This window comes from Apostichopus japonicus, chromosome 8, assembly GCF_037975245.1.
Source record: "Apostichopus japonicus isolate 1M-3 chromosome 8, ASM3797524v1, whole genome shotgun sequence".
NCBI lineage: Eukaryota > Metazoa > Echinodermata > Holothuroidea > Aspidochirotida > Stichopodidae > Apostichopus > Apostichopus japonicus.
Window position 1 is genome coordinate 36,404,714 of NC_092568.1, and position 15,844 is coordinate 36,420,557.

Below are 15,844 nucleotides of genomic sequence, written 5' to 3' on the forward strand. Positions count from 1 at the left end.
GAGAAGGATTTAGAATAAAAATAACAAAAATACTGGGGTGTAAAGAGTCTTATTTACAAGTGACCAGTATTATTGACTCTATAGTTACTGAAAATCAACACGTTCATGATACAGAAATCTGCGAGTCTCAGGAACCGCCAACGTGTGTACTTTCTAAAGAGAGGGATAATTTTGACCTAGTGAAAATGCTACAACGTCATATACTTGAGAGCAATATATTGAAAATTTAGCCTGTAAGTCAAAATGATATGTATGGGGAGTATGTTACAATTAGGTTCACACAACAGTTTATTGTGATAAGACCCTATACCTGCATGATATTACATATAACCTAGAAATTAAAAACTTCCCACACAAACAGTTCGATGGGTTATGAAAGTTCATAAAGTATATGAGGTGTATATACTAATCCGTCAAACGGAAGGAAAGCTGAAAACAAAGTCAGGAAGTTAATCTGCATGTAGCCATGTCTCAAAAACAAACATAAATAGACTACGGTATATGACTAGGCACCGTATGTTGTATAGAGGTAGTGACGTGGTAGAGCTGATTATTGATGTCGTCGTGAAGGAACAAGGTAACATCATGTCCAGGTGACCTGAAGAAACAAGAATCTATATGAATTGGAAGTCTCACTGGACGATCAGGTGAGACAATCATATAGGCAAAGAATGCTGTAACAACTGAAATTATTCTATTTTTCAAATTTATACTCGTATTATATAAGCTCGGTAATAGAGCTGTGCACAGGGGGTAGGAGCCGGGGGGCACTGGGGGCACGTGCCCCTCACCTTTTTCCAAAAGAGAATATGTGCCCTACTGGCAAATGATATGTGCCCCTTTCATGAAGAACTTTTGGATATCTTAAGCATTTGTTAATTTTAATATTTTATTGTAATTATTTATTTTTTGTCTGTACATGCTATTATTAAAATGGCATCCCATATCTTTTTGCAGCACGGTTAACAATAAACAATCTCAATAAATAAAAAATAAATGTTGCAGCGCACAATAACATCATATCACGTATATTTAAGTGATAAGGCCGGTGTGTATCGGTTTATGAATAACGAGTGGTGGTAGTGGAATGAGAAAGTGCCCCTCTGATGTTGTGCGAGCCCCCCCCCCCCCCACTTTTTGGAAGCTTCCTACCCCCTGGATGTGCAATGCTTTCTCAATTGGAGCTGAATAATATATGTTTCCGCATCCTGCAATGGCTTTCAGGGCTTAAAACTATCTACCGAAAAAGGGTTGGTATTTTCTAATATAGCCTACTATGGATTGGATGAACCCTAGCCCCCCTCCCCCTCCCCGCTCCAAAGAACAGTCCCGCAGTTGTTAAAGGTTGATAGGATTTCATTTCAGAACCATCGGCCATGGCCGGACCTAAAATAAAACACCATAACATGAGGAGATTATATACTTGGATCTGTTCCCATGGGAAACCTTTCTAAATATTTGGCACGATAACCATGATAATTTCATTGTTCACCAAAAATGAGATTTTCAACGACCTTTCTTCCTGTTTCATGGTCACTGGCGCTGAAACGTGCATAACGCATTCAAGTACCTAAAATGTTGAGAAAGTCAAACATCAGCATCTGGTTTTACGTATATTAATGCAGACAATTTGCAGACTTGTCTTATAACAGTAAACTTTGACATATACTTTGAATATACCTTTAAGTAGGTCTATCATACCACAATTATATTAGAGTGTGCATGCGCAGCAGAATCTAAGGTAGGAGGGCGTCCTACCTAGATACAGGGTGGGGGGGGGTTCCCCCTTTCCGTTTGGTAGAAAACCTCAAAATTGTACTTTTCGCAGTTTGGGGCAGTACAAAGTATGCCGTTTTGTTCAAAAGCTAAAAGAATTTTCATTTTAAGGGCTTTTTGTGTATTAACATTCAGATACTGAGATTTTTGGGGGGTTCGTAATGCAGATGACTTTTTTTTACTTTCTTTTGGCAAAGATCTTGAGGTAGCATTTCTAAATTTACCCGACTTATTTAGGTATACAGGAGCATGAAGCTTGATCGAAGTCCATCATGGAGTCATGTAGGAGTTATATAATTCGTTCCCAATTGAGGTTAAAAATCGCATGACTGAACATTTTACACCCAACTATAGTGATGTGGACGGGGTGGCCACAACCCTGACTTAACTATATAGGTTACGAATAGTTGCAGCCAAAGTTACGTCAATTTTTCTAAAATACTACAACCAGGCTTCCGATATGAACACTGACACCAAACAGAAATAGCGCCACTATTTTTAAACAGCGCCATCGTTTCTAATTTGCGCCCATAAAATTCGAAACTTTATACTAGTTACTGTCAATTGTATGTATGTATCTATATGTGATCTTCCCGCAAGCAGGAACCCGCGAAAGAAGCCATGGAGGCTTATAGACTCGCAAGCTGACCGAAGCCAATCTCTCGGCACACATCCATTTAACGTCCATGTCGGGAAGTTGTTATTGAACAACACCCTTGCCAGACGACACATTGCTGTCGGCGGGAATCGAACCGCCGCTAATTGTAATTATAAAGCTAATTGTAATTAGCTAGTTCGTGTTACCTTACTAAATAGCACGTTTCAGGGATAGCGACATACGCTTTAGATGTTTATCATTTAAGCTACTGTGATTCTTAATTTACGTCTTAATCCATAGCACCCAGACCATAAGATCATGCCGCTGGTCAGACAACGCAAGATATCACAAAACATGCACAACATACGATACTATACCTATAAATGCCCCATTGACTTACACACTAAATCGTCAAGTCCTTGTAGAAAACGATACTCCTCGCTGGATAGCTGACATAGTGGCCATTTGTGGCACCTTTAGTTTTCCTTATAATTTCATCACTTGTAAAACAAAACTGGATCGGAACTTCCTGCAAACAATTTTTCCACACTCTTTAAAAAAAAAACTGCCTCTGTTCCCTTTATTTACTTCCATAGTGCATTTCCATATTGAAGCCCCCCCCCCCCGCCCCCACCTCCAACTTAACCAACACTTTTCCTAAAGTAACAGATTTAAGGGAATTTATAGATTCTTTATGAAGTATACAACCATAGAGGGGTTTATTGCTTCAAATAGTTTATTTTTAATGCAACATTTAAAGAAATAGTGCTTGAAATTGAATGTTACAGAACGTTTTATCCTAGACAATTATTAGAATATAGTTGCAAGACAATGAATTAATGTAAACAATGAAACCAGGGCTGAGACCTCGTGTATCTTATCACATGTAATCTTTATGCATATGCATTACACACCAAGTAACATATTTCAACTGTGAACTTATTGAACACCGGAAAAGACACATAATCATCACTGATTGCTACACAGATTGCACATTTCTCAAAATTGTGTTGCCAATGGGTTTTTTTTTAAATTTTATTTACCATGAAATCAAAAGCACGTAAACTACAATTAGAAAACACACAAATGTGCTTCATCGTTTTAATAGAAACTTGCCTACATTGAAGCTTATGAACTTTATTGTTATGCGATTTTAATATCAGATAACATAGACAAGTTTATCAAAATCGATTCCAAATCCTGGTTTGAAGGCGGTCGTATAATACTGCATGAGTGTAAACTTTCAGAGCTGTATAGCCTTTACGGAGGTCCACTTCTAGAACACTCTACAAGCTGAATATCCCAACAGTATCGTACTGAAACTTTAGTGGAAAAAAGAGAAAGAAAAAAAAAAAGAAGCCAACAGCGGAAATGAAAGTGATTAATCGAACATTTATAAAGAGCCATAACAAGGTTAAATACAACGCGGTGTCTGAATTACTTCCGCGTTAATGCAACGATGCGTGTTTATCGTGAACATTTTTCAGTTTCAATTCCACTCAGGAAGCAGCAACAACAAATGCAAGACAAACTAGAATTTGATTGCAAATAAGCAGTATTGTAGTACGCGTGGAGTGCTTGCAGTATAAGGAAGAACTTTTTTGGTTGTTCATGGTGGGTTTTTTTAGGGGGGGGGGGACAACACGCCAGGGAGTATAGTCATGTAGGTACCTACAAAATGAGGGCGCGCTTGTGAGCGCCGTGACAGGCTCAGCGGAATCATCGTTGGCTACGCAGCTAGTCTCTGAAACTGTAAATGTATACAGAGTCTATATGAAAAAAAGTTTAAACGTCCAGCCATGAAGGTATCGGTCACTTGGCCAGAAATGTCAATATTGTAGCGCGCACGCGAAATACTATAGTTACAAGACCAACAAGGGATTGGCAGGCCTGACGAGAGGGGGGGGGGGGTGGGGGAAGAAGGAAGATGAGGAGGGTAGGGCCGGGAAGCAGCACCAGAGTTCGTGGTCAATTAGCTTATATGCTTTATGGGATATATAATTCATTCACATTTCAAAATATTATTTTCCCGGGACCTCGACAATCTGTCTCTCGACGCTAGTATGCAGGGGACTGGAAGCGGACGAAAGCAGAGAGCTTCTGCAAGCCTCCCCCCTCCCGCACCCCACCTCCCTAATGGCCGGCCATTCCCCTTCCACTGTTCCTCTTCAACATTACAACTGATAACATACTAAAGGATATAGAGGAGAACAACAGGCGTGAAAGAAATGACAAATGATACAAAATAGAAGCGATATATCCAGAATAAAAATCAAATGTCGGCTCCCAACTCGATTTGAAGTTGGTCCCTAAATTGGAGACGAATTCATGCAGTCTACGTGGTCTTACATCTATGAAAGTAAGACTAACAATCTTTGCAAAATTCAACGGTACAAAATCGTTCTCTTTATTTCTCCCTTACGTCTACATTTAACCGGGATAACATTAGGCTAACCAGGGGTCCATAACAACTCCCTGGGCTAACAAACTTGTACAGCTTCCGCGGACTAAGCCTCGACTGAACCCCAACGGGGCTGCAGTGTAAGATATCCCACTGAGATTTAATTCCTCTCAGAAAGCATGTCTGTACTTCCATACTTAAAGATCGCTTCAAGAGAACGAGAAATATATGTAAACGCTGCAGTTGAATTCCCCAGGGTCCTAACAAGAACTTAGAATTCATTTCAGAGAATTGTAGTTCCTCTTTCTGATAATGTGTTTTAGTGTTTTGAAATCGCTACGAAAAAGCAGGAAACATCACCAAAATGCTACATATTCCGGGGGCTTCGCACGTGGACCGCTGATAGAGTTGATACATACATCACAGAGAAATTAAATTTTAATTGATTGAAAGGGTAGTGGCTTGAACCTTTATGGGAGGGTCAGAGGAGCATGGAGGGTCTAATAATGAAGGGGGTGCTACCCTGGGGTCACTGAAGCCACCTCCGTATTGAGAGACTTGGCGCCCTCCGCAAAATGAAAAAATAATGTACATGTCACATTCTGCATTCTGAAGCATATTTAGCCTATAAATTAGGTTTATATAAGTAGTCCTATAACCGCATGAGTTTGTGCCAGGTTTAATAGGGATAGGGGTGGGGGTCCATCAGCAGTCAGCAGTAATAGTTTAATTATCCAGGGCTGAATGTAAGAAGTCACAGGACTTAACCATTTTCACCCAATTGACGAAGGGAGGTGGGGTGCCGGGGCAACCCCTCCCCCCTGGATGCACACTAGGGCTTTGAAAGACATTCCTGAGATATAATTTAGGCTCTCCGCTAATATCATTTTTGTGCTTTCAACTATCTATGAGAAAAAAAGAAATTTCTAAAAATGTTGCAGCTTCCGGGGACTTTTCCCCACCCCACCTAAGCTTTTACACCAAGCCAATAACACCGTGCAGTTGCAATTATAAAACAGTTGCCCTTTTATTGCTTTACTTTTAGAACATTATTCGGCCAGTAAATGGAGTCGATCTCCAAAGAGCAAGTCGGTCTCGAAATCGCCCTGTGATCCTCTTTCCCCTTCCCTTGAAAAATGGTGAAACTATGCCCCAACCCCTGCCGCAATCGAGTCGCACTAGGTGGAAGTCTGAGTTTGTTGCATTGCAATCACACCACATGAAAGAAATGTAAGGTTTATGCGAGTAGTTGATAACAGCTGTCCATTCACTTTCTTTTCGCATGCATCTATTCCATGCTACCGAAAGGTTGAATAATTTTGTACAGCACACAAGACCTTCATTTGTAAAGCAACGATCAAAGCTACGTCATACTACTGGGAAGAGCTGGCGGGAATATGTATGCACTAGTTCATTCATAACGTAAGTTTCCAAATAAGGCTTTATCCATATTCATATTTCAAATATTTTTATTTTCGTAGTTATTGCAATTGTGATGTCAATTGTACCTTCCAAAATTATTAAACTTCTAAATGTTTAAGAAAATGCACAATTAATAGCATAAAATGCACTGAAACTCCATAAATTGTTTTTTCGTCGCAATCATGTCATGCATATTTATATCTTTCCCCGAATCCAACCAGTAAACTCTTTGTTTACATACATTGGACTTGTGCCATGCAACCATGCTGCCGTAGTAAATATTTCAATGAGATCGATCGTACGTTCTAGTGCCAAGGCGTGGCGGTAAATATACATTGGTGCAGTAGTAGTACACATCACACAAACGAACAAGTCATCGAGCGGAAAAATTTGTGAAATTTTGTAAGGAATTTTCGCGATAACAACAACCTGACACGTTTGTGTTCAAAATTAATCAGCTTATTCGGTCTAACTGCTTTAGTCTCTCGAGGAAGAGTATTTTTGGTTAACAATATTCTTTGAAAACAAACTTTACCAGATCAGATTCGCCGGCTGGCCAGGGGTGTAGCACGTCGAGTTGGGTAACCGTCTGTTATTGCTAATCCCACTTACTAGTGATAGTTGGATAAGGATTAATGAAAGTGCAAAGAGATAATTTTCTAGGTAAGTTTGTTACTTATTTATATTTATTTACAAACTGAATCGACTGCTCACTAGTAGAACTGATGAAATAAGACATTTGCTTTAGCGTAAGCAGTTCAATGAATTGTAAATTTATTTTCCAATGGTGTTACGTTAATTTGATGTAGTCCTATGGGATGAATTGTACTATTAGTAGCCTAGCCTGCAGTCAGGAGCAGCTAGGGTGAAAATATTGAGACGCCAAAACTGAAACACTTATCTATTCTAAGACTAAGAGGTAACTCATCCAGGATATTGACTTGAGATATAGATATAAATAACGAATAGGCTATGTACAGGCATAAATTTTGGTTACATACATATTTGCATTGTCCCATGAGGGTTAAATATGACTAACAGCTAGTGTATCATTATTATCTCTATCATTATTAACAATAAACATGTATTTATGTCACTCTTTTGTAGCTAAGCAGATATGACCCTAAGCCAGTTTATGTAATCTGCATGGGAAAATAGCCTTAGACCTAATTAATTGCAAAAGAGAAGTTTTAGCCTACTATTGTTATGATGCCTGTTCTCATGTTTTCTTAATAAATGTCAAAATTTCTCATATTTGTGAAACTTTTTTAGGTAATACATGTGTGTGATAGACAACTTTAACCTCTGTTTGGAATGATTGCACTGTAAACAGTAAAAAATAAAACTGATTCTGCTGTACACAAGAATAAATCAAGATAACCAGTGTTTTATACACAGTATTACAGATCAAGTCTTACTATAGATATTCTAATGAGGTAACCTTCTGCCATCTCATATCTTGTGGTAGTAAGCTTCTAGCTATACACATGGCATATTGATTTGCTAGAAATTAGTTGCTTAGAAATACTTGTCTGTTGGACAATAATTAGCCACTTGATAAACATTCCATTTGGTGGAATACTTCTAAGTGGCCTAGATACTAATTCCTCATCAGTGGCCTCTAAAAAGATCCATCTTTTAGGGCTCTGCCTCAGTCAAAATTCCAGTTTAGTATCAGGTCACACTCGCATACCCTGGGTATAGCTGGAGACTTGTTTCATCCTACATTCTGAAGTAAAACATTCCCATTACACTTTCTCTTTTTGTACTACCAACCTTATAACCACTGCCGCGCAGAACATTGATATTAAAGGAATCATTCATTTTATTGGTGTTATACAGCCCTACCACAATCAAGCACATTATGTTGTCAATTATAGATTTTGTTATAAACACAAACTGACTGATCTCTCAATCTACAATGACAAGCATGCCTCTGATACATGCATTCATCTCGACCAAAACAATAACTAAGAATGGGACACCTTTGAGTTGGTTTGAATTCTTCATTGGGTGCCGGATCACTGCGAATGGGCCAACATTTCTGGGAAAGAAGTACATAAGCGTGATTATGTGATGATTTATTGCACAAAATTACTAAAAAATTATGATTTAGACCATCAAGATTGAATGCATGCATGATGGGAATTTAAAGGCATGCTGTATTGGCCCCAAATATGCTAGATATTCAAATATGGTCACCTTTGGTAAAATTCTTAAACTGTTTTTATTACAACCTTCGAAGAAATTTTCCTCACTGGATGGGACTTTCAGTTATCTTGTGTGTTCCTTAAAAATGTCTGAGAACAATGTGGAGAGTGAAGACCTCTACGAAGGTACTTTTTAAAACTTCTAGCAATTATAGTGTGCTATAATTTGGGGCCTATACTGATTACCTTTAAATTGACAATTTTATAATAATAAATTTAGGTTTTGCTCATTTTTTAGGATGCAGGTTACAAATCGAGTGGGTCTTTATAGCCACCATTTGGATTACCACAGTCACAGTATTAGTCAACAATAAAGAGAGATTGCTTTACCAACAAATCCTCATTTGACCCTGCCTGTGGACAGTAAACTAAGTACATCCACAATTTAATCAATAATTCCACGAAAATAGGCTGTAAGCTCTTCAACCACCAGTAAACTGACCGTTCAATGGGGCTCCCTTTTGTGTGAGACAGTTTCGCTGAATTTAACAGTTCTTCCTGTGAACTCTTTGAGGTGACCAAAGGACTGTTGGGATTTGGATTGTGAGGCCCTTCTAAACGTTTTATGGATTACTTTTCATTCAAGAAATAGTAGAAGAACTTAACACTAGTTAACACCACATATGTCATACTGTAAGACTAGAATTCCCAGTATCGCTGTTACCTATTAGAAAATGTAGGAGGAAGACAAAATAGAAACAAATTATGGCATATTTTTTAGTATTTACTATTCAGATATTAAAAAATATGTTTAGGCTATTAATGAACATAATGAATAATTTTTATCACTTTACCTAACTCCCTCCCATCTAAACAATTTATTTTTGTAAGTTTCTTTCACATTGTCATTTGTTTTACTTTTATAAGAAATAAATTTCTAATAGGCTCTGAAATGGCTGCTGTGTACATAAATTAAGTGTTTATTCAGTTATAAATCCTTTTTTAAATAAGATTGTCTTGTTTAATTTAAATTATTGAAAGAAGAACTTTGAACTTCTGACAGGCATGTTAAATCCATAAACTAAACTTTTAACCAATATATGGGTTTCCAGTCAGGACTGTCAAATAAGATTTTTTTTTTTTTTTCAATTATTGAGTACACCATAATTTAATATTACATGCTGGCCTGCATGTAACTATGACAGGCAAGGTAGGCCTAGTCATCCACTGTGAGTTAATTTTCCAGAATAGTAAGGAAGTATAGGTGGTAGATTCCTAACATTCTTTGTATCCAATTCTCCTATGGTGCTGTGCAATGACCACACAACAAACCAGATCAGTTTAGCAAACAAACTCCACCTTGCTAAGTTTTTAACCCAGGCATTGTTACATTGTAATGCAGGGTTTGTTGATATTTGAACAAGCTCCACAGTTTGGCACACTGTGATAGCTACAGTGATATAGATGTAAGATTGATGTGATCACAATTGGCTGGCTATGTGCATGTACAGTGTCAACACACGGCCAAGGTATAGCAGTCATCTTGAGTTTCCTAAAAGTTTCTTAGATCTGAGTGCAATTTAAAGATCATCATTTTGACTCAAAATGATTATAAAGTTGGAGGAGTTTTTCACATATAAGTGATCATCACTAGACTTTAGCATTTTTGGGATAGATGGGGTGGGGAGGGGGGGGTAGGGAAGGGTGGTGGGATGGGGAGTGGAGTGAGGGTAGAGAGGCTGATGACCAAAGGTTAATAAATACACCAAGTTCTCCTGGTTAGAGACTATGTAGAAAGTTTCTCTTCCATTCGGTCTGAAAGGGTGTGAAGACTCATGCAAAAAGAAACGTCTAATGCCGGTAATTTGACCTAGTTTCGAATGAGGTGTAAGAGAAGTGTTAAACACCACCATCGATCCCAGAAAATACACACACAGCTTGCTACCGTCAGTAATGAAACACTAGTGTACATTCAGTACATACAGCTGCGGTCAATACCACAGTATACAAACGATACAGCGATGGACATCTCAGGTCCAGCTAAAGATAACAATTAAGGTATCACGTTTCATTACTGTCTGCATTTTGTAGCGACACAAACAAAACGTCACTTGCAAGCAACAGAAAGTTAACTTTTTCAGATGGCCGCACGCGGTTTGGGACGAGTCTTCAATGCCTTTAAGGTAGCTTACCCCTTCTAAAACCCCCATTGACTTATTCACATAAGAAAGAAATGTGGTCTCTAAGTCTAGACAGAATTTCTCACTAGCTAATCGCTACCCGTCACTGGATAGCTGACACTGTCAAGTTTCTGTATGTGACCATGCAGATTTTTTGCTATGAGAGCCTGAAGTTTTCGTCATTTGTAAACAAACCTTGTTACACAGAAGTAAAACAATTTCGGGTACAGTTGCTCTAAGCCTGAAGGGGTCTAAAATTGCCTCAGTTGACCCAATTTTTTGCACCACAGGTACTTCCATACATGCTCTCCAACATGCAAGCCACAAAACAAAACAAAGATCCTGATTGATAACATATCAATAAAGATGTTCACCTACTTCTTTTTGGCACTTTTCATAAAGGAAAACAACCAGGCGGATAAATATAGAATCTAATAGGAGTATGCCACCTTCAGTCTGATCAGTCAATGTGTTGGGTTTTAAGTGTAGCCAATGTTGTTGCTATTAAAATTGTATATTATGTGAAATTTTATCCATCCCTGTTTTGAATGATGCATATACAGTCTGTGTTGACATTTCAATCCCCCTTTTTTTTAGATCTTAGAGCTTCCTGTATAATACCGGTATAATGTATAAAACACTCTTGAAAATTATTGACCCATAGAAACCCATATGTTTATTATTAAAGTTAGTCTGGAATTTTCCACTTCCTTTACAGTAATACAGTCCTTCAGGTAGGCGGTGACATTTCCGCTGCACCCTACCACATACTTGTACAACCTTTATTATTACATCCAGACTCAATTGTCACACTTCTTGGTAGTCACATATATTGTAGCGTTGGGAAAGGAATTCTATATGTTATTGTGTTACCAAGTGGTAAGGAATTGTGATTCATTACACCAAATGTTCATGTTACGGGTCATTTACCTTGAATAGTTGGATCGATAGAATACATGCATAATTCTCATAGAGTTTTTCAAATTGGGTGTGACCATTCAGGTTATATTCACTAGCAAAATGCAAATGGATTCTGCCTTTTACCAACTTTAAAAAAAAAGGCACTAGCATTTTTCTACCAGTAGACACTTAGGTCATAAAAATTGTCAGCAACTAATGTATGGAATTAGAAGTATAGGAACATGACTTTGACAAGTAGATTTTGCAACCACTCGGCTTGTTTTATAATTTTATTTATTATTTTTATTTAGTAATTAAAGTGTGTAAAATGATGAAATTCCAGGCCTGTTTTACTATGCATTGTATAATTTTACTGTATTCTATAAGGGTATATCTACAGAAGGTATTGAAAAAGAAAACCCTTAATGTTACACACTCTGACCGTAATTAGGTATACCTTCAATAAAAAAAAAATCTGGACTGTTTCAATGACCCAAAACTTTTGGAAACATCACTAGACATCCCCACTAGGCAAAGGAATAGTTCTCCCAAAAATGTGGTTGAAACTCACCATGTCAATTACTCATGGCCCTAATACCCTCCTTACCCCTCTACTTATTCAAGCTATCCATATATGTATACTCTGGCTCCTATTGTGCCCATCTTTGTACTTTCCCATATGCTACTTCATTTGACTCTGAATCTAAGCCTCATATTGGAACACATGTGTCCCTCAGTAACACATGTACAGGAACAATATCGAAAAGGTTTACAAACGAGATCATTAAATACAGTACATGTATGCTAAGGTGCTACATACAGTATGTATGTGTAAACACGTGTACAGTGTGTATAGACAGTCTTGTCTCCGATTCTGAACTTCTGTGTGCAGTTCAAGGACCCTTCCGGTATTTAATAAGGGCTGGACGCTATGAAGTGGAATAATTAACTGGTCACCTCCGTAGGTGTGATCATTCCCAGCGTACTACTATACAGATCTAGTGTACCTGCAGGACCTTGCTGTATACATAGATACTGAACCATGTATTTTAATTGTTGTCAGGGTTTTCCTGTGGGTATATATTAGATCACTAACTTATAAGAATGGTTATATCAGGGAGTTGTTATGGAACAACTCCCTGGTTATATGTAAACATTGTTTGTATTGTTTGTAAACATTGTTCCAAGCATCATATTGTGCCATCTCAGTAACCAACATAATGTGAAGTGACCGTTCTAGAGTAGTCGTGAAAGAGGGTGAAGGAGGGGGGTGGGGAGGGGAGGGGGATGTTTGATATACTTTTTTTCACTTTTGTCTAACATATCTCCTTTAAAGTCCATCCATTCTCTGTTCTCACAATGGAGAAGGACAATTGCAAGATGGCCCTTTTCAGTTTTTCAGTTTTTTTGCAATTTGAATTAAGGTTTGTTGCACACTTCAGTTCAGCTTCAATTACTGTGAAATCATAATTATTAAAGTTAATTGTACCTTATAAATGTTGACATAGGTACCTGGTAACTAAGGAAAAACTACCCATAAACACTTGTGTGCCTGTTAACATCAACAATGGGAGGATTTAAGATAAAACAGTAGTCTATATAGAGGCAGAACTGATTTGTAATTAAAAGTATTGTATTCAGTGATTGTTTTTATGGCCAATCTGTTAATTAAAAGGCGCAAAAATTCTAAGAGAAAAATTGACATCTTCAAATATCTTTTGCAATAAAACAAATGTTAAATATGTTATGGGGGTGCCTTTGATGGTAAACATGAGAAGTTGAGAACATACATGCAAATTAAGCAACCTTGTATTGATTTTGTTGCCATTGGTTTCAAATATTGATCCAAAACTTCTTCTCCTGAGAACAATAAAACTATTTATGATAAAACGATACAAATCAATGTCTGTATTCAACTAAATCCACCTATACATGCAGTGAAATAGTCTTTGTTAAATTTGGAGATTCATGTTCTAAAGACAGAGCCATGAGTCTCAACGAATCGGCAAAATATCAGATATCGTGATCACAGTATCCGTCTATTACATTAATGTACTGTACTACACTCTGAGATCTTAAGGCATATACTTGTTCTCTCCCCCTCCCCTCTCCCCCTCCCCTCTCCCTCCCAACCCTACCACTGACATGTCTTAAAGTACGTGGTCAGAGATCCCTTCACTTTGGGGGCCGACCCTTGAACTTAGGGATCCCTAAGCAACTTGCCTATATACTACAGTATCAGAGAATCGGGTGTTGGTCTTGTTTATTGATTGTTGCCAACTGTGCATGGGGTCAAATTCACCAGCATTGTACACTAAGCATGTAACTCATGTGATCATTGTTCTCACATATACAATGAAAGTGCACCTGTTGTCGGAATTGCTGTAAAACTGTCATTTCCAATATCGGTGTAGGCCTACACCAGCTGTAGGCATACAGTTTATACAGATATGGTGGACACAGTAAATAATTTTTCTGTTTTATTCGCAGATCTGTAAAATGCTATGCAATGCTAACATGGTCAAATTGCCATACACAAATTGTAACAGCTGTATCCCTAAGCAGTTTCGGTACAGAGTAACCCACACATGTCGGTCTTTTGTAATTAGACAAACTTCAAAACTGCTACACAAACTTTGCACTCTAACTTATTCCCTGATAAATATATGCGATGTCCATGGTACCTATACCTGTTCAGCTAAAACCACCTTACATAATATACAGTACTAGCTTTCAGTATGGACTGTCTGTAAGAGTCCCAAGTTTGGTCATATTTCAGTTCACGGTTTGTGACATATATGACAAGTTTGTAAAATGATGCATTTTTTTGTATTAAAATCTAAAGTTTTTCCATAATGTCAGTGTCTTTAGATAGCTTCATTAATTAGCAATCATTGTCTTAGCTGGGCCAATCGTGAAAACAGATTTATTCGATAAAATTGCTGTGAAGTAGTTATGCATCAAATTGTCCTAATGCAATGCTTAGGTTATACAGTATTTGCTTTCCTTAGTTGTTTACCTTTCTCATCACAACCAAATTGTTTCAATTATTCTGTCATTAAAGATAATATAATTAGAGCCAAGGTTCTGAGGAGACAGGTAAGAATTGTTTGCTTTTAAGTATCCAGTAAGTTTTGCAGTAACCAATGTCTTTACTTGAGAAATATCAGATACCTCAGTATAGTAATTGTAATTGAATGACAACATAAAGATTATATGAATATTAAGCGAGAAGCAACTCATCCCTAGTTTTGAAGGAGAAGTGTTACAGTTTCTGAAAGTTCATAGGTGTTTATAGTGACTCAAAACTTGTCATTGTCTTTTTAACATGTTTATGAGAGGTACTGAAATCCCAGAACTATCCTGTTGTGAAAAATTGCTCTGTGAACATATGAATCACACATCCTCTTACACAAGAAAAAATAATATGGAAAAGATCAAAGAAATTTATGGCTAGAACAGACTGATTCAAACCAGTGACGTCTAGATTACAAGGCCTGTCTGTCCTCTACCAACTGAGTAATATCCAGCCCATAGTTGGTGGCGATCCCTATATGACCGTTTCTTTACTGAGGGCGCCAGTCATAAGCCACAGTACCTTGCATACCTTGTAACCATGGTCCCATGCCCCAGTTTCATTTAGAAGGCGGCAGGGAAGGGATTTCATGAGAATTTTGGCTCTTTAAATGTTTTTTATAAGTAAATGAAATATCCGTTTTGTAGACGGGCCCCAGTGATGTTAATTTGCCTTCCCAATGGACATTCCCTTTGATAAGTCTGAAAAGTGTATGACCTGAATTTTATTCTGCCAAATTTCTATCAGTAACAATGTACATGTTTCAAAATAAATTTTTATATTTAAGTATTAATGGATAACTGAAAACTGACTGAAGTTATAGAGAATGTAAAGGAACCAATGACATAGTAGGCTAGAACAAAACATAATAGGCTAGAACAGAATAGGCTAGAACAGAACATAATAGGCTAGAACAGAACATAAAAGGCTAGAACAGAACATAATAGGCTAGAATGGGATTTGAACTAGTGAGAAGCTTAGGGTTATCTCAGGGTTACAAGCACTGCCCTCTACAAGCTCATCCAGCCCTTAGTGACGATCCCGTCATTGTTTCTTTGCCTCTTTCTTTTCTCTCTTTGGATTAATTGCTTTTAAGGAGCAATCCTGACCGAGCACTCTAGAGGTGAACCAAGCCCTGCTGGGTTTGGTTTTCTAAACATACTCTTGAAAATGATGTAAATTTGTCCTGTTAAATTCCAAGAAAGAAAATGCTAGTGTTCCCTCACAACATTTGGAGATGCTCGAGAGACACAGCATTGCTAGGAATTTGAAAACCTGAGCAAGAGAAAAAGACATCCAATTAGGAGCAAGTATGTAAAAAAACAGCAATTTAGCCACTTG

General features: G+C 37.7%; 1 protein-coding gene across 4 annotated transcripts in view; it reads left to right on the plus strand.

Moving 5' to 3' along the window:
* Positions 1-496: 496 nt before the first annotated feature.
* The window catches only part of LOC139971805 (uncharacterized), a 42,700-nt gene continuing 27,352 nt past the window's right edge, over positions 497-15,844 (plus strand). For 2 of the 4 annotated variants that reach the window (XM_071978548.1, XM_071978553.1), the window contains exon 1: positions 6,500-6,860. Coding sequence is in view for 1 of the 4 variants with exons in the window: in XM_071978553.1 (XP_071834654.1) it covers positions 6,833-6,860 (28 nt within the window). In the remaining 3 variants the exon portion in view is untranslated. Of the gene's footprint in view, positions 648-6,093; positions 6,198-6,499; positions 6,861-15,844 lie in introns of those variants that run through there. The other 2 variants (XM_071978549.1, XM_071978550.1) reach the window with 2 other exon arrangements.